The sequence below is a fragment of the Canis lupus genome, chromosome 9, assembly GCF_003254725.2.
Source record: "Canis lupus dingo isolate Sandy chromosome 9, ASM325472v2, whole genome shotgun sequence".
In the NCBI taxonomy this organism is placed as follows: domain Eukaryota; kingdom Metazoa; phylum Chordata; class Mammalia; order Carnivora; family Canidae; genus Canis; species Canis lupus.
Window position 1 is genome coordinate 49,308,866 of NC_064251.1, and position 25,647 is coordinate 49,334,512.

At 46.0% G+C, this 25,647-nt stretch overlaps 1 protein-coding gene across 7 annotated transcripts in view; it reads right to left on the reverse strand.

Annotated features, from left to right (window-relative positions):
* The window catches only part of EHMT1 (euchromatic histone lysine methyltransferase 1), a 144,487-nt gene that overhangs the window by 48,729 nt on the left and 70,111 nt on the right, over positions 1-25,647 (reverse strand). For 3 of the 7 annotated variants that reach the window (XM_035720406.2, XM_035720405.2, XM_049114904.1), the window contains 6 exons: positions 20,967-21,523; positions 14,018-14,195; positions 11,616-11,752; positions 11,121-11,309; positions 2,763-2,840; positions 1,110-1,230 (listed from right to left, as the gene is read on the reverse strand). In XM_035720406.2, coding sequence (XP_035576299.1) covers positions 1,110-1,230; positions 2,763-2,840; positions 11,121-11,309; positions 11,616-11,752; positions 14,018-14,195; positions 20,967-21,523 — 1,260 coding nt within the window. Of the gene's footprint in view, positions 1-1,109; positions 1,231-2,762; positions 2,841-11,120; positions 11,310-11,615; positions 11,774-14,017; positions 14,196-20,966; positions 21,524-25,647 lie in introns of all 7 variants that reach the window. The other 4 variants (XM_035720404.2, XM_035720403.2, XM_035720409.2 and 1 more) reach the window with 2 other exon arrangements.

Sequence of the window (25,647 nt, forward strand, 5' to 3'; positions counted from 1 at the left end):
GCACTGGGACCAAAGAGACCAACCTAAGTGTGGCAAGGACCCAGAGGAGCGGAGCTCTCCTGCTGCTGTGGGAATGTAAAAGAGGGCAATACTCAGGTTTTCTACTGAAAACTGCTTGGCAGTTCCCTGAAAAGTCAGACAGACAGCATCCAGCTCAGCCATTCCACCCCTAGGTACTTACCAAGTATAAAGGAAAGTATCTGATCGGTAAGAATGTATACAAATGCTCCTGGCAGTTCTATTTGTAAGAAGCAAAAACTGGAGAGAACCCAAAGGTCCATAGCAGGTGAAGGATAAGCCACGGACAGCCATCCACCAGTGCTTCCTGGCCAGCCATCCACTACTACCACAAACGCGGATGATGTTAACTGTTATGACAAAGAAGCCAGACAGGGGTAGGGTACCTACCCAGTCACCACTCAAATAAGGTTCTGACGAAGCGCCAACTGCTCTGCAGACAACGTGGAGCAGAAGGGTCTAGGGAGGGGAGGGCTGGCTGGGGAGAGGGAAAGGTCATCAAGTGGCGGCAGGGGCATTCACAACCATAACCCTGGTCTCATGGTCACATGTGTGTGAGAACTCACCACCCAACACCTGAATTATGTGCACTGCCTCACATGCCAAATCTTCTGCAACAAAGCCGTCAGAAGCGACCCCTTACCTAGTAGGCCTGCTCACCTTCTAGATTTCAGGGTTGTTTCTTTCCCTGAATTCCCTTTAACAAAATTACTTCCAGAACAAGGGCATCAGACCAAAGGGCTAAAAGCCACTGTGTGCACCTGGGTACTGCCCACACCTGACACCAAAGATAGCCAACCATAACCATGCAGTGTTCAGAAGCCACAGATTCCTAATCACACAGGGAAGGAGATGAATAATCCCCATTAGCTCAACACTCAACCATGAAGCCAGTATTGAGAGGTTTACCAGAAGGAAACCACGTGAAGATCACCTCAGTGTCTCTAATGAAGCTCACACATTCTTTTCCCTCAAACTGTGGAGCCCACTTTTTCATATGAAATCCTACACAGAACCCCCACCCCACCCCAGGATGGCCTCCTGTGGGCCCATTTCCCATCCAGATGGTCCTGGAGTGTAGACACATTTACCCAGTACACCGCTTTGCTTCTTTTTATTTCTCCGCCTCCGTTTCCTAGCCGGCTTGATCCAGGGGCTGTCAGGCTTTCCTTTCCTCTTGAGAAACTTCTTCTTGATACTGGATTCAGAACTCTGAGAGCCAAAGGGGCAGGAATAAAAAAAGTAAAGCATGGGAGCTCCTGAAAACAAAAGGTACTTCAAGTTTCGTTTTCTTGCAAAATAAAATACCTGCTATATCTTGATTCTTCAACTAGAAGATTAATTTCACTTTCAGATATTTTTCTGGTCCCATTCTTAAAAATACTCATGTTTTCCCCTAAATCACTCTAAGTTGTTATTTTACAGGAAAAAAAGAAAAAGAAAAGAAAAAAGAAAAGCCGAGAACATTTAAATGGAATTTATAAATCTTACTCGAATTTGGCACAAAAAAGAATGAGAACGTTCTACTCAGGAACTAAATAAACAAGCTCAGTGAGAGAATCCACTTTTAATTATATGCATCCATTCATTCTGCTCATGAGAAAAGGAACAATCAATGCCTCAATTTGCTTCAGAATCTATGTCCACATTAATTATCTACATGGAGAACAAGGAAAGAAGTTATAATTAATTTACAATATTTTAAGATTTTTATGACCGTCTATTTCTAAAAGATGCAGAATCAGCATTTAACAGCCATGAATTACAGACACACAGCTACCACTTGTAACTAGTCTAGAATGAGGACCTCACAGCTCTGCTCACTAGGGACATACAGGGAAGCTGAAAAGAACGTGCTCGTGAGACAGGAGACCCACAGGTGGGTGTGGGCGCCTGGTCGGACAGCAGTGGCCAGCACACACACGGCTCCACCACTGCCCTGCAAGCAGCCTGACGCGCCCTGCTCTCTGCTCCCTCTGCCTTGTCCTTGCCCCCTTCCTGCAAAATTTCAGATCCAACTTCCACAAGCACTGTCCTCAACGTCACTGTTGCTTCAACCTGCCATTCCAGAGTGATGGCAGCTTGTCACCAAACCCAGCTGTCCCCTCTGAGTCCTTATCTCATCTACCCACTCAACACGATTGACTCCAGGGGCCAGCGACTCCCTCTTGGGAGCATTTCTCAGTTCCCCCTCCTCCCCCCACCCCGGTCTCACATCAACTGCTCCTTCCCTGCTTAATGCTCACATGTTGGGGGCTTCCGGGCCCCATTTGGGGCTGGTGCTCCTCCCCACCTGCAAGCCCCTGCACCCCCATCCCTGCAGACCCCGTGTCCCTGCCCTCTGACCCCTTACCTCCACCTGACACCCAGCCCAAAGAAGGTCTGCTGGCTGTAAGTCGGACCTCAAACCCTTCTTTTTCTGTCCCACTGGTCACTTTTCTATCCACACAGAATCAGGGCCACTGTCCTTGCTGCCGCTCCCACCCATTCCACGAGTATTCACACCAGGGCCCTGACCTCCCCCTGGGGCAGTCTCCTAGCTCTGCCCACGCACAGAGCACCTGAGCCGAGGCCATTTCCTTCAGTTCTCTGCTCAGATATCTTTCTCAGGCTCCCTCCCACCACAGCCCTGGATGCCACGTGTACATGCGCAGTGATGGCGGAGTGAAGGGCTGCACAGACTGCACAGCTGCCTGCTATACTTGGCCACCAAACACGGAATCAGAGTGCGGGGCAGGGGTTACCAGATCAGACTCATCTCCATCCTCGTCCTCTTCCCCGGTGCCGGCAGACTCCTGCTCCTCTTCAGACTCACCATCCGTCTGGCCAGCCACACAACAAGCCAAAAAGAAAACACAACTGATGAGACCCTTCAGTGGAGGTGACTCAATAAAAACATACATTACTGGGCACACTGGCAGTCAGCGGGGCAGACGCACATGCTAAGGTGGGGGGGGGGGGCACAGGTGCCACATCCATGGAGTGACTGTTGCCTGCTGAGTCCTGCCTGCTCCCCGCCCAAGGACCCCATCCCAGGTGGGCTGCTCCTTTGCTGTATTTCTGTACTGATCTGGAAAGCAGCCCCCTGGGCAGGTAAGAGACCATCAACTGTATGCTGAACATTAGTGCACTTGATGCATTTCACGTGTAGCAAAATTCCATTAAAAAGTAACAAAACACACAATAAAAAGATTTCCAGAGGCCAAAAACTAATATAAAATGAAAACCTTCCTCCATCCCCCCCAAGAGCCCAACGCAGCCCCCAGGGCCATAGCAAGCACTGCTCACATTCCTTCCAGCCAACATTTGGCACGAACGGGCCTGAACACAGAAGCATGAGTCTGCCTCCTGGCTGGCAAAGCCCCAAATACGATTTTGTGAATGAAACTTTCTTCTAATTAAAAACGTTTTGGAATTCTCTCCACATCAAAGCAGTGTAGGTACCTCATCGTTTTCTGCTGTATTTATCTTTTCTATCCACGCAGGTAATACATGAATGCATTTTCAGCGCAAAAACTAAAATATACGGCTGTCCACTCAGCCCTTCCCCACCCACCCCCAAGGAAGGGGTGAGCTCCCCGCTCCCTCAGCGAGGCATGCCCTTATCACAGGTTCACACTGAGGCTGAGCTCTACGCAAACTAAGACCCTCGCAGACAAGCCAACAGACACATGCCCCTCTCTACAAATGTGGAGTTCCAACACAGCTGCCATCGGCAACGCCAACAAAGGCATCCCCAGCCCTCCAGAGGGGTGGCAAGTATGTAAGGAACTGAGCGACTTCTATCATGTCACATACTTTCCTCTTTCTTCCACTTTGTCTCATGTGAGCAAATCCCTCAGCCCATATTGCTCCTGAGTCCTTGCTTTATTAACTAGTAGAAGCGACACGTGTATACAAGAGCAATCCTTTGTCTAGTAAATAAGTTATAAATAATTTTCCCTATAAAACAAAGCTACGCTTTTGGTATTTCTTATACAAAAATTTTGAGACTTTATCTAGACAAGTCAAACCTCTCCATCTTTCTCTTCCTAGCTTCTGGATCTATATCTTGCACTAAAAGTTCTTCCTTATTTGAAATTACAAAAAAAAGTTTCCAACACTGTCTTCTACAATTCGGTATTTCATGTTGATACTTTAAATCTTCTGTAATTTATTTTTTTATTTTTATTTTATTTTATTTTTTTTAAATTTTTATTTATTTATGATAGTCACACACAGAGAGAGAGAGAGAGAGGCAGACATAGGTAGAGGGAGAAGCAGGCTCCATGCACCGGGAGCCCGACGAGGGATTCGATCCCGGGTCTCCAGGATCGCGCCCTGGGCCAAAGGCAGACGCTAAACCGCTGCACCACCCAGGGATCCCTGTAATTTATTTTTTTAAATAACAGTTTCACTGATATATAATTCACCTACTTTAAAATTCATGCTTTTTATTAAAGGGTACAATTCAGGGATGCTCAGCCAGTTAATTAAGTGTGCAACTCTTGATTTTGGCTCAGGTCATGATCTCAGGGGTGTGGGATTGAGCCCTGCGACGGGCTTTGTGCTCAGCATGCAGTCCGCTTGAGATTCTCTCTCTCTCTCTCTCTCTCTCCACCCCCAACCCCTTCTGTCTGTCCCCCCAGCTCACACACCTACTCTCTAATAAAATCTTTTTTAAAAAAGTGTGCAATTCAGTGTTTTAATACGTTCACAGTAGCGCAACCATCACTGCTATGTGATTCCAGACAAAATTTACATTTGCTATGTGACATGATGCCAGAGTTCTCCTCTATTTTTCTCACAAAAGCTCAAACATCCCAATAACATAGAAAAGTTCATGATCCCTTGACCACAAACTAAAAACCCCATTTTTACAGTAAATTATATGTTCACATACAAATAGGTTTGCTATGGATTTCTTGTTCCACTCAATGTTTTCCCATTCCTGTACAAAACCCTATTTATTCACTCTCCAGCAGTTGTACCTGCAGTTTTCTCTCCTTGTGTTTGCTGCACACAATCCCCACATCAGCTATTCTACAGAAAGTCCGGTTAGGGCTTTGATGAGAACTATGCTGGACTTGTTACAGGCAACACTGGGAGGATGAAACAAAGATCTTCCCATTCACAAGTAAATGGTCTTCCCTCAAGCATGCAAGGAGGTCTTCCCTCAGGCAAACAATGGCTTTTTTTTTCTCAGGTAATAGGTCTTAACATGAATCTATGAGTCCTTTCAAACCTCTTTCAGCAAAGTTTCAGTTTTTCTCTTCTAAATAACTGACATTTCTTATTAAATTTACTGCTAAGCGGTGCCCAGGAGGTTCAGTGGTTGAGCATCTGCCCTTCAGCACAGGTCATGATCCCGGAATCCTGGGATCAAGTCCTAAGTGAGGCTCCTTGCTCAGCAGGGAGCCTGCTTCTTCCACTCCCCCACCCACCTGTGCACGCTATTTCAAATAAATAAATAAAATACTTTTTAAAAAGTTAATTTATTGTTATGTATCCTGGTGATGTTAAAACTTAGAGCTAAATTTTTGGTGGGATACTGTGATTTTTCTTTTAGAGTCCTTTTCTTATAAAGATCCATATGGAAATACCTGCTTCAAGACAATCCATGTGTGGATAAGCAGGACTCCCAAGTGTTGGTAATTGGCCACTATTATCTATATATTTGCAATAGCTTGATATTCTCTTTAGAAAGGTTAAAAAAATAGCCCTAGGTATTATTACTATCATTAATGCCACTGTCATTACATTTTTGTTTCTTTAAACATTTCATTTATTCATTTGACAAAGAGGAAGAGAGAGAGCAAGACAGAGCACAGGAGGGGGAGGGAGAAGCAGCAGGCTCCCTGCTGAGCAGGGAGCCCAAGATAGGGCCGGATTCCAGGACTTCAGGATCAAGACCTGAGCCAGAGGCAGATGCTTCACTGACTGAGCCACCCAGGCGCCCATGTCATTACATTTTCTAACAAGCTATTACAGCTACACAAGAAAACGAATGGTTTTATGTCTTGATCACATGTAATTTGGGCCCACTAGCTATAATAGTTCCTCAGCTGATTTTCTTGAATTTTTTTAGACAGATGATTATATTCTTGGCAAACTCTTCTCCCTTGTCCTTTTAAATATTAATGTTTCTTTCTGGTTCTCATCTTACAGCATCACAGCAAGAATGATCAACACCGCAATTCTCGTGTTAGGAGAAAAAGGAGCAATCCTTCCCTTTTTTTATTATGGACATTAGAAATGTTTTAAAGGGACGCCTGGGTGGCTCAGCGGTTTAGCACCTGCCTTTGGCCCAGGGTATGATCCTGGAGTCCTAGGTTCGAGTCCCACGTCGGGCTCCCTGCATGGAGCCTGCTTCTCCCTCTGCCTGTATGTGTCTCTACCTCTCTCTCTCTCATGAATAAATAAATAAAATGTTAAAAAAAAAAAAAAAAGAAAAGCAAAATGTTTTAAAAATGTTTACTACTAAAGAACTTTTTTTTTTTTTTTAAAGGATTCTGATATCTTCAGTCAGGTGTATTTAATGCAAGCTATCTTTAAATACGATTGAGCAGTTTTTATTTAAAAAAGACTGAACAATGAGGGACACCTGGGTGGTTCCGTTAGTTAAGTGTCTGCCTTTAGCTTAGGTCATGATCCCTGGGTCCTGGGATTGAGCCCTGCATCAAGATCCCTGCTCAGCGGGGAGCCTACTTCTCCCTCTCCCCCCAGCCCCTGCTTGTGCTTTCTCTTGCTCTCTCAAATAAATAAAATCTTTATTAAAAAAAAAAAAAAAGCAATGAAATTGCCAATTAAAATACACAAACTAGCAACTTAGTCAACTCCAGTTCCTCCTGAAAGTCCTATAAGGTGACTATGACTGAGAGGTCACTGTATAAGGGGTCACCTGATAACTGCACATGTGATGGCTACAAGGAGTAAAGCATAATTTCAAAATCCGAGGAAACTGGAAAGAGAAGTGTAACAGTGACAATGACTGGAGTCTGATGTGGAGCAGAGATGTAAGCCAGGAAGCCAGGAAGAGATCACACAGTGCAGGGAAAGGCTCAGTAGGTGGGTGGCAAGCAGAAAACCCCGACCCCGCAGGACAGAACTCTACTCACCAGGCCCCATTACAGCCTGGACTAGGAAGAAGAGTCCAGCTCTCCTCTAACCAATCCCCTCAATGGCTGTGGCACTCAACTGCCATGCAACCAGTCCTGGGACTGGCTTCCAACCCAAATGGGCAAGATAAGGATGCCAATCCTATCAGTGAGAAGGTAGCCACAGTGGAAGAAGATATGTTGACAACACGTACAAGGAGCTCATTTCCTACAAATTTTTTTTTTTTTTTTAAAGATTTCATGTTTAAGTAATCTCTATAGTCAGCATGGGGCTCTAACTTACAACCCGGAGATCAAGAGTTGCATGCTTCACCAACTGAGCCAGCAAGGTGCGCCTCCTGCAAAAAATGATCTTTAGAAAGGACAAACAGGGACACCTGGGTGGCTCAGTGGTTAAGTGTCTGCCTTTGGCTCAGGTTGTGATTCCAGGGTCCTGGGATCAAGTTCCGTATCAGGTTCCCCGCAGGGAGCCTGCTTCTCCTTCTGCCTGTGTCTCTGCCTCTCTATGTCTCTCATGCTTCTCCCTCTGCCTGTATGTGTCTCTACCTCTCTCTCTCTCTGTCTCTCTCATGAATAAATAAATAAAATGTTAAAAAAAAAAAAAAGGAAGGACAAATAACCAAAGAGATAAAAATGGCTGAGTCCTACATAGACACTTGACAAAAGAAGGCATCCAAATCGCAAATAAACATGAAAAAAGTACCCAAGCTTCTTGGGAATCAGGAGACAACAAATCAGAACTATAATGTAACATCTCGACACTCGCTGGCTAGGCAATACCAAGTGTGTCAAGCCAGTGCTACAGGAGGACACTCATGCACTGGTGGTGGGAGAGCTGTGTGGTCACGCCCACCACTGGTCACATGACATGGCAATTCCAATGTGGGTGTGCCCCCAGGAACATACAGGAAGGCTCACAACAATGTCCTCTGAAACAGAACCAACTACGAACAGCCCAAATATCCATCAACAGTGGGATGGAAACATAAATTGGAAGTCACCCAAAGGAATACTGTATTATAGTAGCTCTTGAACATTCTGGTCTCGGGAACCCTTTGCTCTATTAAAAATTACTGGGAATGACAAAGCACTTTTGTTGATTTGGTTATGTTCATTAACACTATTGTACAAATTTAAATGGAGAAATGAGTACACAACAACGTAACTCCAATGAGCGAAAGATAAAATGGTAACTAGTGTTCTGGCATTATTAAAATGATTTGACCCCCTAGACCCTCTGAAACAGGCCCCTCAGATGCCACTTTATAATCTACTGTGAATTAACAATGAAAATGCATGAATAATATATATAAACTTAACAAACATAATACTGAGCTAAACAAGTCACACTCCAAGAAAGGAAAGCATATGCATGATTCCATTTACATTAAGTACAGAAACCGAGAAGACAGTTCTGCAGGGGACTGGGAGGGCCTGCAGGGGAGGCTGGCACAACTCATGTCTGTGAGCTGAGTGGTGGCACAGGTGCAGTCGCTCTCTCATCAGTAAACTGTTCCTTGTCACAGCTGAAATCATAAAGTCATATCCCAAATCCAAAAACATAAAGCTGAACTTTATTTTTTTTTTAAGATTTCATTTGTTTATTCATAAGACACACACACACACACACACACACACACACAGGCAGAGACACAGGCAGAGGGAGAAGCAGGCTCCATGCAGGGAGCCCGATGTGGGACTCGATCCCGTCTCCAGGATCACACCCTGAGCCGCAGGCGGCGCTAAACCGCTGCGCCACTGGGGCTGCCCTAAAGCTGAACTTTAGAAAATACTAGTTTTTCTCATTGAATCTGTTAAGTCTTATCAATAGGTTTCCTGTAATAAACCAGTGTCTTCCTGAGGGAAGCTCTACCTTCTTTACGACTGTTATGATGCAAGTATATAGTTGTGTCTGATCAACATTGTTTCAAGATTGGAAGTGAGTCTGGCCTCAGAAGGAGCTAGTGTCCATTCCCATCTTTTATTCTCTGGAGTAGTTCACATAATAAACCCATTGCTTTATTATTATTGCTGATTTATTTAGATTGGCTCCTGTCATCTTATTTTGTTTTGCACTTGGCCACACTGTCCTCATTATTCTGCTTGTACTTGTTTTCTGATTCTTTTTGTTAGCTTTATTCCATTTCATTCTTTCCTTTATACCAATGTATAGAATCATTCAGTATTACTCAGCATCCAGATTCTCTCTGAAGAGCAAAATCCAGAAAGAGAGTCAACTCCATATGCCATATGGTGCTCAATAAAGGTGACATTTTAAATCAGCAGGGAAAGAAACGTCAGACAATAAATGGTGCTCATATCATGTGCTTATAACCATTTTGAGGGAAACCATAGGACCCTAACCTCACATTTTGCCTAAAAAGTTTTACTGAGCTAGGATTTATTATATACCATTAAATATACCCATTTTGATTATATCTACCTCATATTTTATCCCAAAACAAATATACACGAATCAAGTATTTACACATAATGAAACCAATAAAGTATTAGAAGACACCTTACATGTTGATTTATTCAGAATCACCAGTAAAAAAGATCTGCTTATTGTACTCAGAACACAGAACCTAGAAATCATAAATAGACTAGTACCTGTAGCTTCTAACATAAGAAAAGCCATCCCTCAAAACTCTGAGAGCCAGATGGAAAGGCTGTAACTACAGAGTACAGTACTTTGACTCAAAATGTAAAAAGCTAGTCAACAAAATTATTTTTTTTATTTAAATTTATTTTTTATTGGTGTTCATTCAATTTGCCAACATATAGAATGACACCCAGTGCTCATCCCGTCAAGTGTCCAACTCAGTGCCCATCACCCAGTCACCCCCACCCCCTGCCCACCTCCCCTTCCACCACCCCCAGTTCGTTTCCCAGAGTTAGGAGTCTTTCATGTTCTGTCTCCCTTTCTGATATTTCCCACTCATTTTTTCTCCTTTTCAACAAAATTATATATTTCAAACAGGTCACTATTTCAATGAACCCACCTGAACTTCTCAGCCTCCCGTTAGCTTTAGAAGACTGCATCAGATACAAAGCCTACGTTATATAAAGAGGGTCCAAAGCGGGGATTCCTGGGTGGCTCAGCAGTTTAGCGCCTGCCTTCAGCCCAGGCGTGATGTTGGAGTCCCGGGATCCAGTCCCACATCAGACTCCTTGCATGGAGCCTGCTTCTCCCTCTGCCTGTGTCTCTACCTCTCTCTCTCTCTCTCTCTCTATCATGAGTAAATAAATTAAAATCTTAAAAAAAAAAAAGAGGGTCCAAAGCTGTCTCAAAAAGGTATACACAGAACAGTCAAGACACAGCCGTCTCCAACGGGCCACCTGGTTCTCAACTCCTCCCATTCCTCCTCACCTAATTCATCCCCCTCAGAACTAAAAGCATAAACCATGCCCAGATGTCAGCACCTGCTCAGAACTGTGTTCTACTCGGTCTACGCGTAGTGCCCCTGCAGACCCTGCCTAGTGCTGAGTCCCTGAGGCCACCTGCAGACAGTAACTCGTGACTGCACCAGAGCACATGCTTGGGGATGTGAGTGGTATGTGATGAGGACACACCTGGTGTTAACAGACTGCATGTGATGGCTCAGCAGGCCTGCTCAGAAGCCCTGGATGCTCACTCCAACAAGGAGGAAGAGTCCTTCCCAGACCTCACCGGCAGGAGGACTGCACCCGTAGTATGCCCGGGACTAAACAAGGTCAGTCACCCCATGGCCAGTGATGGGCAGCTGCCACTGGCACACAGTCAACCCTCAGTGTATCCCTGTTCATCTAGAACTGAAACAAACTCCAGATGTTTACTGCTGTACAAGAAGACACGCACTCCTCTGATGAAAAGAAATCTAAAACTTCAAGAAAAAAGAATGCAAGCACCCAAATCAGAAGGAAATAGGGAAATGACTGGGGTGGAGATGGGCCAGACTGGCTCTCACAGGACTGACAGCCCAGCATCTGTACCCCTCCGCGAGGAGTAAGAAAATGGCCTACCTTCTGGGTTCGGTCAGTTTCTGACACACTCCCCTTAGAGGTCCTGCTGTCCTCTGTGGGAAACGCAGCAGCCTGCTCAGCTCCCTGGTCCTCGTCCTCATCGAGCTCCTCTGACTCGTCCTCCTCCGAGTCCAGCTCCAAGCTCTCCCCGTTCACGTGAAGGGTGCTGGCGCCCAGGTCCTTATCACCCTGGAACATGGGCAAGTGCACACTGTCACGCTGAACCCCAGCATGAGGAGCAACCTGTCAACTCCCGTCAGGGCATGGCCTGCAAGGTGGGACACAGCGATTCTGCCAGGGGTAAGAGCCAGGAAGGGAGGGGGGAGAGGTCAGAGAGCACTGGGCAGGAGGCTGTGCCCCAGAGCTTGGGTTCCTTCAAAAGGGACCAAGGTCATCGAATTACTGATAACCTCCCATGGTTCTCTCGTCAAAGAGGTCCTGACACAGACGTGGATTTCCAAGCATATGTGCCAACAATGCAGGCGCGCACCTTACCTTGGAACCCACAGTGGAATGAGTTATACTCTTAAACATCTCAATCACCGTCCTCTGTTTTAATACTTTGGTCTTTTTCTTAGGAACCAGGCTATAGGTTCCCATTCTTCGTTTTTTCTTCCGAGATACTGCAGCTGCTAAAACAAAAGGCAAGCAAGCTAAAAAAAAAAAAAGTCAAAAGGGGACAAGAAAGGAAAAGAAATACCATTCAAATGCTTTTTAAAGGTAGGTGAGAATTCACAAAATCTGATTACCAAAATCATCAGCATGCCACCACAGTGACAGGCATCTCTTACTTGTCCTAAGTCACACAGAGAAAGCTGACAGTACTTACAACAAAAGCTAAGCTGTGTGGATGGCAAACCCGATCACCCTGCTGCAAGCAGAGGTGCAAGGCAGAACCACCAACCATCAGAAGCAAGGCCCTGGAGTGCCTCCCACACCAGTCCCCTGCCCCTAGATGATCCCATCCCCAGGAACGATGCAGCTGCAAGAACGAGGCTGAGGAGGGACAGTGGCCTCACTGCCAATCACTGGGAATGGGCCACGTCTGTCTCCTGGACAGACTTCTCACCCACAACAAGAAGTAAATTGCAGTCCCTAGTCCATTTCCACCACTGAAATGTAGCCATGCAACCCTAGCCAGCCTGTCCTCCCCTGGACCCTTTACCCAGCACCATCCACCTTGCCCAGCAGTCCACCAACTGAGGGGAAAGAAGCCTTTGACAAACTACACAGGTACACAAGGTCAAGGAAGGCACAGGCCAGGAAAAAGCAAATAGCTGAGGGTCTGGGGTTTCCCGACAAGCTGGGGCTCCTGGGGAATCAGGGCTCCCGATTCTATTCTAGATAAAGCACAGCTACAGGCTGACTGATTATACGGAAGGAGGCTCTCTATAATATTTTATTTTTTTTAAAGTTACAGGGTTTACAAAAAATCTGAAAACCACTTAACAGAGGCAGCTAGAGAACCTAAGCTCCATTCCATTCTCACTCCACAAAGCGGAAGAGTAGAGTGCCTCAAAGAGCAGGCACACATGTGACCTACACAGCTGCGAGGGCCATGCAGACAGCCCCACAAGCTCGTGGCCTCAAGGTCACCAGGTGTGCCTCAGCCCAAAGCCAAGGAGCAGACAGGACATCTGGGACAGTCACCCACGAAGCATTCACTAGGGTGGCTCTGAAAGCATAACTGGTCACAAAGAAGCATGGCTCTGTCCATTACATGCTAGAACAGGGTGATAAGATCGCAGGGGTATGTGCAGGCTGAGATGCGTGTCCTGTACAATCACAGGACAAGGAGTAAGATGCACTTTGCAGCCCCTGAGTCTGCACACCTTCCTGCTTGTGTTGCAGCAGGATGGGAAAGTAACAAGAACCTCTGGCTATCACTATAGTAATTAAAAATACTAATAGAGAGAGATGACCTGAAAGCTTAAACCTGAATGAGCTGGCTCCAACGCTCCCCCCACAGCCCAAGGGAAGAGAGCTGGGCAGGGGAAGGAGTGAGGTTTGAAGAAAATAGAGGTGGAGGACACAGTCACAAAGGGCCACGTCCAAGCACGCCTTGCCCATTCCAAGACACCTGACCAGCAGGAAGGAGCACTACCCCCCACATAGGCTTCCTGTATCTCCCACGACCCTGAAAGACACACTAGCAATTCTGTAATAAGGCAACGCAGCCATGATGACGCTTCCCTCTGCAGGAGACACTTGCAGGTGTGGAAGTTGTGATTCTGGGAACTTTCTTGGGAGGCGACACCACCAGGAGTGCCTGACCTACATGAAGACTTACAGACTTACACAATAGTATGAATGTGCTTGATGTCTCCCCTTTCTGCACTGGGGAGAGTTACCACATCTCTGCAGGAACTCCAGAGGAAGCCCCTTGCTTGAGACATGCCCATCCCATCATCCTCCCTGTGGGGCCACTCATACAGCCCCACCTCCTGCAAAGGCTCCAACAAGGGATCCAGTGTTCACCCATCCCCTCAACTGACCCTGCACAGAAGCAAGCTCAAAAGAGCAAGAAATCCCATGGAAGTGGCCAGTAGCAGAACCAACCTTAACTCAAAGGTCTCCCCAGTACACTGTGTGTTTCCAATAGCTCTTAGTTTATAAACTGAGGGGAGTTCTCAAATCTAGACCCTTCCACCCAATTAGAACAGGGGATAAGACTTAATGAAAACAATCTTCATTTTGAGGTTGACAACAAGTGTAGAAAGTAATGATTAGAACAGAGGTGTGACAGTCCTCTGCAAGTTTACGGAAGGGCCCGCTGACTCAACCACCACTCATCTAGAGCACATGCACTCTTACAATCAACATGCTTCTAGTTTCACAAGGTGCACGTTCATAACACGCCATCAGAAAAGCAACACAATGGTTGGGTTTTCAATTACCTGTCTGTGACTTTGTGGTGGCCATGTAGCACTGGTTTTGAGGTAGTGACTGAAGGGGTGGGAAGGGGGGTAAAAGCTGCTGTCGTCCAAAATCAGAAAGGTTTTTGTTGATCTCCTCTTTTGGCTCCTCATGATCTCGAGCTTCTCGAACTTCTCTGGGATCCTTACTGGCTGCATGCTTCAAAACAAAAACAATTAATAACTGTAATTACACATAAGCAGATGGCCACTGAAACAACATGCCCCTAAAATGCTGCTCCTTTCCTCAAAAACCTGCCTTGACCAAGAGAAGAGATAAAAGAAAGAAGACAAAATACAAAGCCTGCCGTCATCACAGAGCACCTGGCACTGACGCACATGTGCCCAGCCACTCCTTGGATGACATGAGCCAGCATCTGCAAGCTAAGAACAGTGTTGACAAGGATGAGGAGCAAGAGGAAGCAGCAACAGCAGTAACCATATATGGCACATGAACCCTGGAATACTGTTTACCTGGCCCTTTACAGGAAAAGTGCTAACCGTTGATTTAGGTAAATGTATTACTAAGTAAAGTGCTTTCACAGTCTATCATTCTCACGGCTGCACTATGCAACACTCCCCCCACAACAGATAACCACACTACATTTTTAAAGTTATCTTTTGCTCACAATTTCACCAATCTCCTAAATCTGTCTTCTGGCTCAGCCTTCCAAGACCCTGGCAGCCTGCAATACTGTTGTTAAATCCCTTGTACCTATTAGCAGTGCTGCCTTCATTCCAGACTGCCTAGACACAACTAACCCTCTCCCCATCATCTGCTTCCCTAAAATCGCCTACAGCTCCAAGATAGTTGGATCTCATATCAAATTCCATTTAACCAAGTTTTATTTTATGCACAGTAGGGGAAATAAATGGTAAAGAAATAGCATCCTTCAATAAATGGTTCTTGGAAAAGGGATCTCCACATTCAAAAGAATGGAGGTGGACCCTTACCTTACAAATACTAATTCAGAATGGGTCAAAGATCTAAATCTATAAAACTCTTAGAAGAAAACACAGGAGGAAAGCTTCATAACATTGAATTTAGCAATGATTTCTGGATAGAACACCAAAAACACAGGCAACAAAGAAAAACAGATAAATCAGACTTTATCAAGATTAAAAATTTCTGCCTTTGGCCCAGGGCGCGATCCTGAAGACCCGGGATCGAATCCCACGTCGGGCTCCTGGTGCATGGAGCCTGCTTCTCCCTCTGCCTATGTCTCTGCCTCTCTCTCTCTCTCTCTCTGTATGACTATCATAAATAAATAAAAATTTAAAAAAAAAAGGACAGAATCAATAGAATGAAAAGGCAACCCACAGAATGGGAGAAAATATTTGTAAATCACATATCTGATAAGAGATTAATATCCAGAATATATAAAGAACTCCTATAACTGACCAACAAAACAACCTGATTAAAAAATGGGCAAAGCATCAGATTACACCTTTCTCCAAAGACATACACTATACACATGAAAAGAGGCCGAACATCACTGATCATCAAGAAAATGCAAATCAAAACCATAATGAGATATCACCTCACACCATGAGGGATGGCGACTATAACGAATAAAAGAATACAATCCCAAAAAACTGTCAATTATACTTCAATTAAAAATAACAAATACTGGGACGCCTGGGTGGCTCAGTGGTTGAGTGCCTGCCTTTGACTCAGGGTGTGATCCTGGAGCCCCAGGATTGAGTCCTGCATCGGGCTCCCTACATAGAGCCTGCTTCTCCCTCTATGTCTCTGCTTCTCTGTTTCTCTGTATCTCTCATGAATAAATAAATGAAATCTTAAAAAAAAAAATACTGAAAAGGATGTGGAGAAATTGGCACCTTTGTGTGCTGCTGGTGGCAATGTAAAATGGTACAGTTCGGCAGTTCCTCAAAAAGCTAAACATAGAATTACCATGTGATCCAGTAATTCTACTTCTGGATATACCTAAAAGAACTGAAAACAGAGTCTCAGAGCTATTTGTGCACAACAGTTCATAGCAGCATAATTCACAGCAGCCCAGGGGTGGGAGCAACCGAGTATCTACTGACAGGCGGATGGATAAACAAGACGTGGTCCAACCATACCTGGACCACCATCACTCAGCCCTAAAAGGAAAGAAATCCCAGCACCTGCTACGACGTAGACCTGAGGACATGGTGCTGAGAGAGAGAAGCCTGGCACAGGACAGATTCTGTACAAGTGAAAACGCCCAGGAGGCCTCAGAGAAGTCGGATCCACAGACATGGGAGGGTCGGGGGCTAAGGGGGTGGGGAACACAGGGTTTAATGGGACAGAGTCCAGTCTGGGAAGTCGCACGGGTCCTGAGGACCAATGGGGGTGGGGGAGCACCACGCACAACAGTATGAATGTGCTTGATGTCCCCGCCCTAAAATGTGAGCTACCTGGGAGCATGGCCTGGATTCCTGCTCTTGGGAGACAGCCCAGGGGGACTCACACTCAGCTCAGAGACCCTGTTTGTCACTTGGCGGGGAGAATGTGTCCCAGTCCTGGAGCGCCCTTCCTTCTCCCCACACAAACCCCCCACCCTCGCCACGTCCACAATTAACCTGCCCTCAGCACAATGAGCACTGTTCACATGTAACTTGTCAACCCTGTAAAATTCTCCAGTGTCTCTCAAACATACCAAGTTGCCTCTAAAGAGGTCACTGCTGGAGCAAAGGAGTCAGGTAACGTTCCCTTCTGTTTCCTGCAAACTGCCCCGTACACTGTGTGGCCACAGTGACTCTCAGCCTCCACCAGCTCTTTTCACAGGCAAATGCAAAAGATGATCTTAAAGTACATATAAATAAGAGGCAAAAGTTAAATCTCAGGAGGAAACAGTCACAAGAGGCTAATTCTCACTTGGACGCAACATCTTTAAGATGTTATTTCTGAAAATCTGAAAGAAAAAAAAATCTAGAGCTGAACTTGGGTGAAGATTCTAGACTCCATCAGGGCTCTACTATCAGACAACAGCAAAAAGGATGAAAGAGACACTGACTTAAGGGAGGAGCACCCACTGCTGTGATGGAGCCTCAAGCACCCAGCCAGTCCCCGCTTCCCACACGTGGCATAGGCTGCAGAGAGAGGTAGCAGCCACATCACTGCTGCAGCCCCGGAGTGGGAGGCCCACGGGTCTGGCCGCTGCTGGCCCTATCCACCCACAGCCCTCTGCGCCTCGGCTCTGCCCTTCTGCCAGGAGGTCAGTCCCTGAACCACCAGCCAGGCCCCTGTCAGCTCAGCGTGAGCTCTCTCAGCCCAGCCTCCTTCTCCTTCCAGAAACTTAATTCCAATGGCAATAAACAAGGACTTACACAATTTTGACATTCAGAACTACCTCTCTTAGAGCCGAGAGCTCCAAGAACAAGGCTATATCTTTTGCCCAGAACCTAGAGAATACCAGTGGCAGTGGTTCTGTGTGGAAGCGGAGAGGGAAAATGTGGTGACAGGGACACAAAAGGAGAAGGCTGGAGGGCCACCATGCTGAGGCCCAAAGGAGCAGTCACACTTCAACCAGGGAGACAGTCTGCAACACAGGACTTAGTTAACAAACTTCCACTTTCTCTGCCACTTTCTCTTTCCGACAGCACCCACACTGGGTGAGAGGGGGCCTCCACACTGCCAAGGGACACCAGGTACATGGCAAGAACATGTCTTCAGTTTTAAACTCTTAGAAAGAAAATGGTTTTAGTATCACAAGCCTGTAATACTCATCACTGGAATGACTGATTTTAAAACACAATTTTCAATAACACAAGGTCTCCTAACGAAAATCAAACAAGATGAACTGAGTTTGGGGAGCAGAGAACCTCAAGGGCAAGAGAGGCCAGGTCTGGAGCCAGGGGGCTCCATTTCAGATGGGCCCTCAGGAACTCCGCTGCCTTGGCTAGTCTTGGCGCTACATCACTGTGACTTCTGCCCTCCCACGGGCCAGGGGCAAATGAAGGTCCCAGCTGTGAGGCAGGCAGGGATGGTCTTTAGGATATCTATTTCTAAAGTCTTAACATCCGCCTGTCCTCTGTCCTAACCACTGACCGAAATGATATGTGTGACAATCAATTGCACACCACTAACAATTATAATAACTCAATTTAGCACACAGCGAACACTGGAGATAAGCCTATATGGTCAGAGAAATTTCTTGAAATTAAATATCAAACTGCCTTTTTTTCCTTTAGAGGAATAAGACAGAGTGACAATAAAAGATCCTCAAGGATAAACATATATTAGAATAAAATCCTGGAAGTGGGAACAAAATAAAAGTATAATTTCAAGGAGATAAATGAATAATGTAAAGCTGTAAATAATGTAAATAATGACATGTATTTTATTTTTTAATACTTTATTTATTCATAAGAGACACACAGAGAGAGAGGGAGGCAGAGACACAGGCAGAGGGAGAAAACAAGCTCCATTCAGGGAGCCTGACGTGGGACTCGATCCCAGGTCTCCGGGATCACGACCTGGGCCGAAGGCAGGTGCTCAACCGCTAAGCCACCCGGGCGTCCCATGACATGCATTTTAAAATTGATAATGGTGAGCCAAAAATGGCAGGAAATAATAATGAATGTCACTTTAAACCTGATGTCTGATATAAAAACTAACTCAAAATGGACCATATATTTATAAAAATATAAGACTATATAAAAATTAAAGGCTTCCTTAAAAATTACAGAAAAACCTTGGGACCCAGGTCTAGACAGAGAGTTTGTAGACATGAAGCCAAAAGCAAAGCCATAAAAGAAAGAAACACTGATGAAGTGGACTTGGTCAGAATGATAGGAGGGCAAGGAGAAGCCACAGATGGAAATGTCCACAAACCAATCCATGGCAGAGGGCTCATACCCAGAACTCTGAATGTTCACAAAACAACTAGTTGTGAAATGGGCAAGACATTTCATAAGAAAGGACACATAGATGGCAAATAAGCACATGAAAGATGTTCAGCATCACTGGCCATTAGGGGTGTTCAAATTAAAACCATGATGAGGAGTCACAGCTAAAATAAAAACTAGCAGTGATGCCAAATGCCAGCAACGATGTGAGAAACCAGACTGCTCATACCTTGCTTCTGGGAGTCTAAAATGGGATAGCCTTTCTGGAATCTGGTTTGGCAGTACTTATAAAGCTAAATATCCAATTAACATATGACCCTGCAATTACATCCCTGGATATTTAACCCAGAGAAATGAAAATTTCTATCCAAAGAAAAATCTGTACATAAATGTTCAAAGCAACTTTAACATAACAGCCTCAAACTAGAAAACCCCTAAATGCCCTTTGACCTGTGAGCCGGTAAGCTCTGGGACATACACATCCCAGAAAAGGCAAGGAAAGGCAGGGAGCCATGGACACCCAGTCAGTCCCACAGGAACTGAGCCGCTCTCAACAACCCCAGCTTTCTATGGAACATCTGACATGACACGGTATGGAGATGGGACACAGGAGTCAGGGGACAGGGTGGGTGGGGATGAAGGGGGACACAGGGAGCTGTGTGTTGCTGAGTGTTCACAGAAATCTACACTGTGTTCTGCTGTGTAGATGTTACCCTAGGGGAGACCAGGTGAAGGGTACATGGGGTTTCTCTGTACTTTTTTTGCAGTTTCCTGTGAATTCCTAGTTATTAAAAAGTTGGGTTTTTTTCCTAAGTTCTGGGATGTACACAAGAATCCTGCAAAAGGTGGAAACCAAGTCAGGGCCAGACAGTCTAGGAGGGGCAGGGCCTGCACAGTGAAACAGGTCAGCACGGGGAAGCAACCATGGCTCCCCAACGATCACTGCAGGCAGGCTACAAGAAATGCAAGTAGAGCTCACCATCAAGGAACACAAAACCACAGAAAGAAGGAAGAGCACACCCCTGGGGAGAAACAACATAAATTCCCAGCTGTGGAAACAGGAGTCATGGCAGAGACTACAAAAGAACTGTTACTAATGCCTTTTGAATGATAAGACAAAATTTAACTAAATTAACTAATTAGGGATATTAGGTATGAAAAAAAAAACATCAAAAGTAAAATCATCAATATATAGAATGAATAGCAAGAATGTCAAGTGCTAAAGAAATCAAAGCTGGAAAACAAGACCCCCGTGTCCATGTCAAGAGCTCCACAGAAAGAAAAGATGCACAAAGCATTTTTCTAGAACTGAGGAAAGACATACATGTCAGACCAACAGGGCCCGCAGACACAGGCTCATTCCTGAAGCCCTGGACGGCTGCAGAGAGGAAAGCGCACAGTCAGACTGGCTTCCCAATGCTCACCAGCAACTCCAGGTACAAGAAATGCCAAGGGAGCACAGCCACAAACCCAGAGTCACGTGGACCTGGGAGGGCAGCACACGACCACAGACATTCTGACAAAACACACCAGGCACAGGCATAGAACACTCGCTGGTGGCAAAAGCCACCTCATCCAGCACAATACTGGGTTCCTGCTGCCTGCTCCCTGCACCCGGGAGCCCGGCATGAAGACAGGCGTGGGCAGGTCTTCAGCATGCCCCTCGTCCCTTCCCTCTATCACATCGAGAACTCAAACAACTTCATGGCTACTTATTTCCTAAGAGAGTCAGTGCTCAGTCTTCCCGAGCTGGAATGAAAGCCCCCAGGCCCAGAGAGAGGAGTAGCCTCTCTCTGTACCAGCCTCTGATGCATCTTGTCAGTGGGCCAGAGGGATCTAGAAGCATACCCAGCCCAGGCAGCGGCCTGAGAGGGGTTGTCTGCTTGTCATTCATGCCTGAACTGTCAGCAGCCTCTCCTAATCCTCCCAGGCCCAGAGACAACCACCTGTTGGCTAACCACGACCATTTACTGGTCTTCCTCTTCCATGTGCAGAGTCCATCTGCCATCACTTCAACAAAAGAGAACACAGACAGGAAGGAAACAACACGACAGACATGAGAGTGGCCTCATCCTGACAGGGATTGCATTACCAGGCCCAGGATGGATTTTGGCATGGTCTTCCGTGCCCTGTGAACCTTGACGTCGGCACCAGGGGCCGTGGGCTTCCTGTCCTCTGCATCTTTACTTGCTTCCCCGAGCTTGGCCGGTGCTGTGGCTGGCGTCTGAGAAAAAGCACTGGGAGTCCTCCCTTTGCCAGAACCTCCGGGAAGGGTTTTCGCAGCATGACCAGGAAGCGAGGAAGCCAAAGTGCTGGTAATCCGCATGGGCTGCTCCTGCAGGGATGGTTTATTCAAGAAATATCCATTGCTCCCGAGGACAGAAGTCTGTGTAAAGTCATCTGTGTTGACGTGGTTTTGCTTCCCCATTTCACTGTCTCTTTCTGAAACTCCATTTTCAGCTATTCGAGCTAGTTTGTTGGTACCTTCCTGTGGGCTGACCGCAGAGTTCTCCTGAGTGTGCTGCGCTGCGGTCATGTGACTGCTAGCCTCACTTGTTCCACAGGACCCATTGGCTTCGCTGTCTGCGGCCACGGGGGCCTCTCCTCCCTGCTTCTCTGCTGAGCCTCCATCAGCTGCCATAGAGATCTCTGTGAACAGAAGAGACAGCATCAGAGGTTGTGGCCCTGCCCTGTCACCACACAACCCACACAACAGTTAACGCGTCCTTGAGGGGGGTTTACATAAGACTACTCAAAGAAAAATAATTTCATTTCATGTACAAAGATTTAAGTTCAAACAGATTAAATATAAAATGATATCTTACGGGCACCTGGCTGGTTCAGTCAGAAGAGCCTGTGACTCTTGATATCAGGGTTGTGAGCTCAAGCCCCATGCTGGGTGTAGAGCTTACTTAAAAATAAAAATTTAAAAATCTAAAATAATAATGATAATAATAATAAAATGATGTCTTAAACATTAACTTTGAAAATTAATTGGTTAAAGTTTGGAGAAGGCCAAACCCTGAGCAGAGGAGTCTACCCTGAGCTCAGGCAAACTGGCTATCTGCCCATCCTGTGTGTGAGGTAGAGCAGGGCCTGCAGTTCCACCTTGGCAGACACAGCCTAAAACCAGAAGCACAAGATAAACACTTCCCATTTGTTGAGTAAATTAATTTTTAAGACAGCAAGATCTCAGAACCCATTGCACAGATCTGCATGTCTACCAGGAACAAACATGCCACTGTAAAATAAAACTGAGCATGGTTTACAGACAGAAAGCAAAGCTTCAGAAGTACCTTCACAAAAATAAACTTAAAGAAAATGGGTAATAAACCAAGAAAAAGGGTCATATTTTCAGCAAATCAGCCAGAAGGCCCATTACAAATATCTGGACTACAAGCCCACTCTCTGTAGAAGCTCGGTCTCCCAGAACAGCTCGGCAGACCTTGTCCAGGACCTGCCATAAACAAATGCATTTCATAACAGAAGATCTGCAAACATATCCAGCCTCACTGACAGACTAATGCAGAAAACCCATGGTTACACCACTGGATGCAAGAAGAGCTTCAGTCAGTTCCAGACTCTGCCCGCCCCAGTCCCCTGACTCCACTGACTCCCACAGGAGACCCCTCATCACAGTGCTGATCGTCTGTTCCTCCACCCTGGAGCGTGAGGTCTGCAGGGACAGAGTTTTGTCTGTCTGCCTGCTACACACCCCGAGACAGAAAGGCCTGGGACATAGTATAAGCGCAGCAACACTCCCTCAATGAATACAAGGGGTTTTTTTTTTTTTTTAAAGCACCCGCAGCAAGGCAGAATAGGCGGGACCTTATGTGGACAGAGTTGGCAAAGGCCACACACCATGATCTGCAGGAAGCATGTGTTTATTCAAAAATAAGTAATCTGGGTGGCACCTGCGTGGCTCAGTTGGTGAAGTGTTAGAATCCTGGTTTCAGCTCAGGTCATGATCTTGGGGTCATGAGACTGAGCCCCATATTGTGCTCTCTGCTCCGCACAGAGTCTGCTGGAAATTCTCTGTCCCTCCCCCTGCTTGCACGTGCTCCCCCTCCCTCCCCCTCTCTCTCAAATACATAAATAAATATTTTTTTTAAAAACCATGAATTCTATGTGAGATCAGAAATGCCATTAAGTGTCTCACACAAAAAAAGACACACCAGCTGGCACAAGAGGAAACACAGAAATAAGAGGCTCTGCACTGGACACAAAAGGAAGAACTCTGGCCTCTGTACCCAACACCATCATTTACTTTAAAAATGCAATCAACTAGCAATTAAAACATAAGAGTGCAGTGAGACTGCTGACTTCAAACTCAAGAGCATGTTTCTGTGCTGGCATTAAATAGAAAATATGAGAAGGAGAAAATTCTATTTGCAAAAGCAAGAAAAACTATCAAACATATAAAATTTTAGACAAGACTATTGAAGTCCTCTGTGGAGAAAAAGATTTTAAATGAAAACATGGTCTTAAATGGGATGACCAAAGTATGAGGTACCAAGCTGCCTCTAATTTAATCTATAAATTCAGTCATACCCAATCAAAATTCCATCAGTAGACTGAGGAACTCCATCCACTACCTAGTTCTAAAATGTAGAGAGAAAAACAGATTTTCCCAAACAGCAAAGTAAATCATGACAAAGAATAGTAAAAGCACAGACGTCAGAGGATGCGACAGGCCTCTCCATGGCACCACCACAGGAGGAGCTGGGACGCCCACTAGTCCAGGACAGCAGCCCAAGGGGGCAGGGCATGGAACTGCTGTGAGAAGGCCAAAGCCTGGACCTGCTGGTTCTGAATCTCAGAAGGTGGGCTCCACACATCTGGGCCTCACTGAGACCTCTGGAGGTTCTTCCACACATCTGAATTTGGGAAATACTTGTCCTAAGTGGTCTGAAAACCTCAAAATTAACAAGGTAAAATGCAGAAAATGGTTCTGTGGCCTAGAAACAGGAAAAAAATTTATTACATATGAAAAGCATAAGTTACAACAAAAATAAGGAAAGATAAATGTGATTACATAGTGTGATGTAACAAGATACAGGTATTTGGTCTCTGCCCACAGCTCCTGACATGACTCTGGATGGGGCTGGTCCCAGAACAAGGAGGCCACAGCCAGAAGCTTGGCACTTTCAGCCCTGCCCCCATCCCTCAGAGAAGGGAGAGGGGCTGCAGACTGAGCTAATCATCCATCACGCCTATGTGATGACACCACCACGGAAGTCCCTCAAGCGTGGGCTTTGGAGAACTTCCAGGTGGGAGAATACACCTACGTGGGGTGGGTGGTGCACCCAAAGAGGGCTCAGGAGCTCCCCTGCCCCGCCCCGGTGCCCTGCCCTCGGCATCACTACCACTGGGCTGTTCCTGACTCGCCCCCTTTACGACAAGCCTGTGACAACACATACATGTTTCCCTGAGTTCTGGGACCTCAAAGCAGCGGCTGAGGGAAACTCCAGTTCACAGCTAGGCAGTCAAAGTTGTGCGCTCCTTGGGACTCTCTAGGTGGAGCTGGCGTCTGAGGTGGGGGCAGGCCGGTGGAACAAGCTCCTAACCTGTGGGGTTGGAACCGAGCTGACTTGCAGGCAGCCCAGCAGGTGTCACAGAAAGCAGGAGACCCGTCTGCCACCGCCTGGGGTCAGCTCATTGTGAGGGGCCTAAGAAGGGAAGGACAGTCTTCCTCTCAGCAGCCAGAATGTGGCTGGCTGCCACCGCTACTAACATCCATTATTCTGAAAGTTCTGGCCAAAGCCATCAAGCAAGCTGGAAAAAGTAACAGAGGGCACTCAGGTCAGTAAGAAGCAGCAGCACGTATCTGTAACTGAGTCATCTACAAGCTACAGGAGCCGACAACTGAGTTTGGAAAGCTTGATGACAGAAATGAACCTTGATGTAAACTGCATACCTTATCTAAAAATTAACCCAAAAAGGGAAATAAATCTATTTTTTTTTAATTTTTATTTATTTATGATAGTCACAGAGAGAGAGAGAGAGAGGCAGAGACACAGGCAGAGGGAGAAGCAGGCTCCATGCACCGGGAGCCCGATGTGGGATTTGATCCCGGGTCTCCAGGATCGCGCCCTGGGCCAAAGGCAGGCGCCAAACCGCTGCGCCACCCAGGGATCCCAAAAGGGAAATAAATCTAAATGTAAAATGTAAAACTATGCAACTCTGAGGGAAAAACACTGAAAAAAATCTTCGATCTAGGGTGAAGCAAGATGTCTTATCCTTGACATCTTTTACAATCCATAAAAGGAAAAGTGATAAATTGGAGTTCAGCAAGATTAAAAACTTCTCTAAACTAAACAACAGCAAATCTAACTGGCACGGAGACCCCACTTGACACCCACTGACGAGCATCATTAAAAATTCAGACAACAACAACAACAAAAAATTCAAACAATAACAGGGTGCCACTGCCGTACACTGCTGCTGTGATGTCAAATGGTGCCACAGCTTTGGAAAAACAGTTTTGGCAGTTTCTCACAAAAATAAACATACGGGGTACCTGAGAGGCTCAGTCGGTGAAGCATCTGCCTTTAGCTTAGGTCATGATCTCAGGGTCCTGGGATCAAGTCCCGCATCAGGCTCCTAGCTCACGGTGGGGAGGGCCCGCCGGGGAGGAAGGTTCTCCCCTCTCCCCCTCTGCCCTCCCCACTCACTCACCTCTCTCTCTCTCTCTCAAGTACATAAATCTTGAAGAAGAAGCAGAAGCAGAAGCAGAAGAAAGAAGAAAGAAGAAAGAAAAAAGAAGGAAGAAG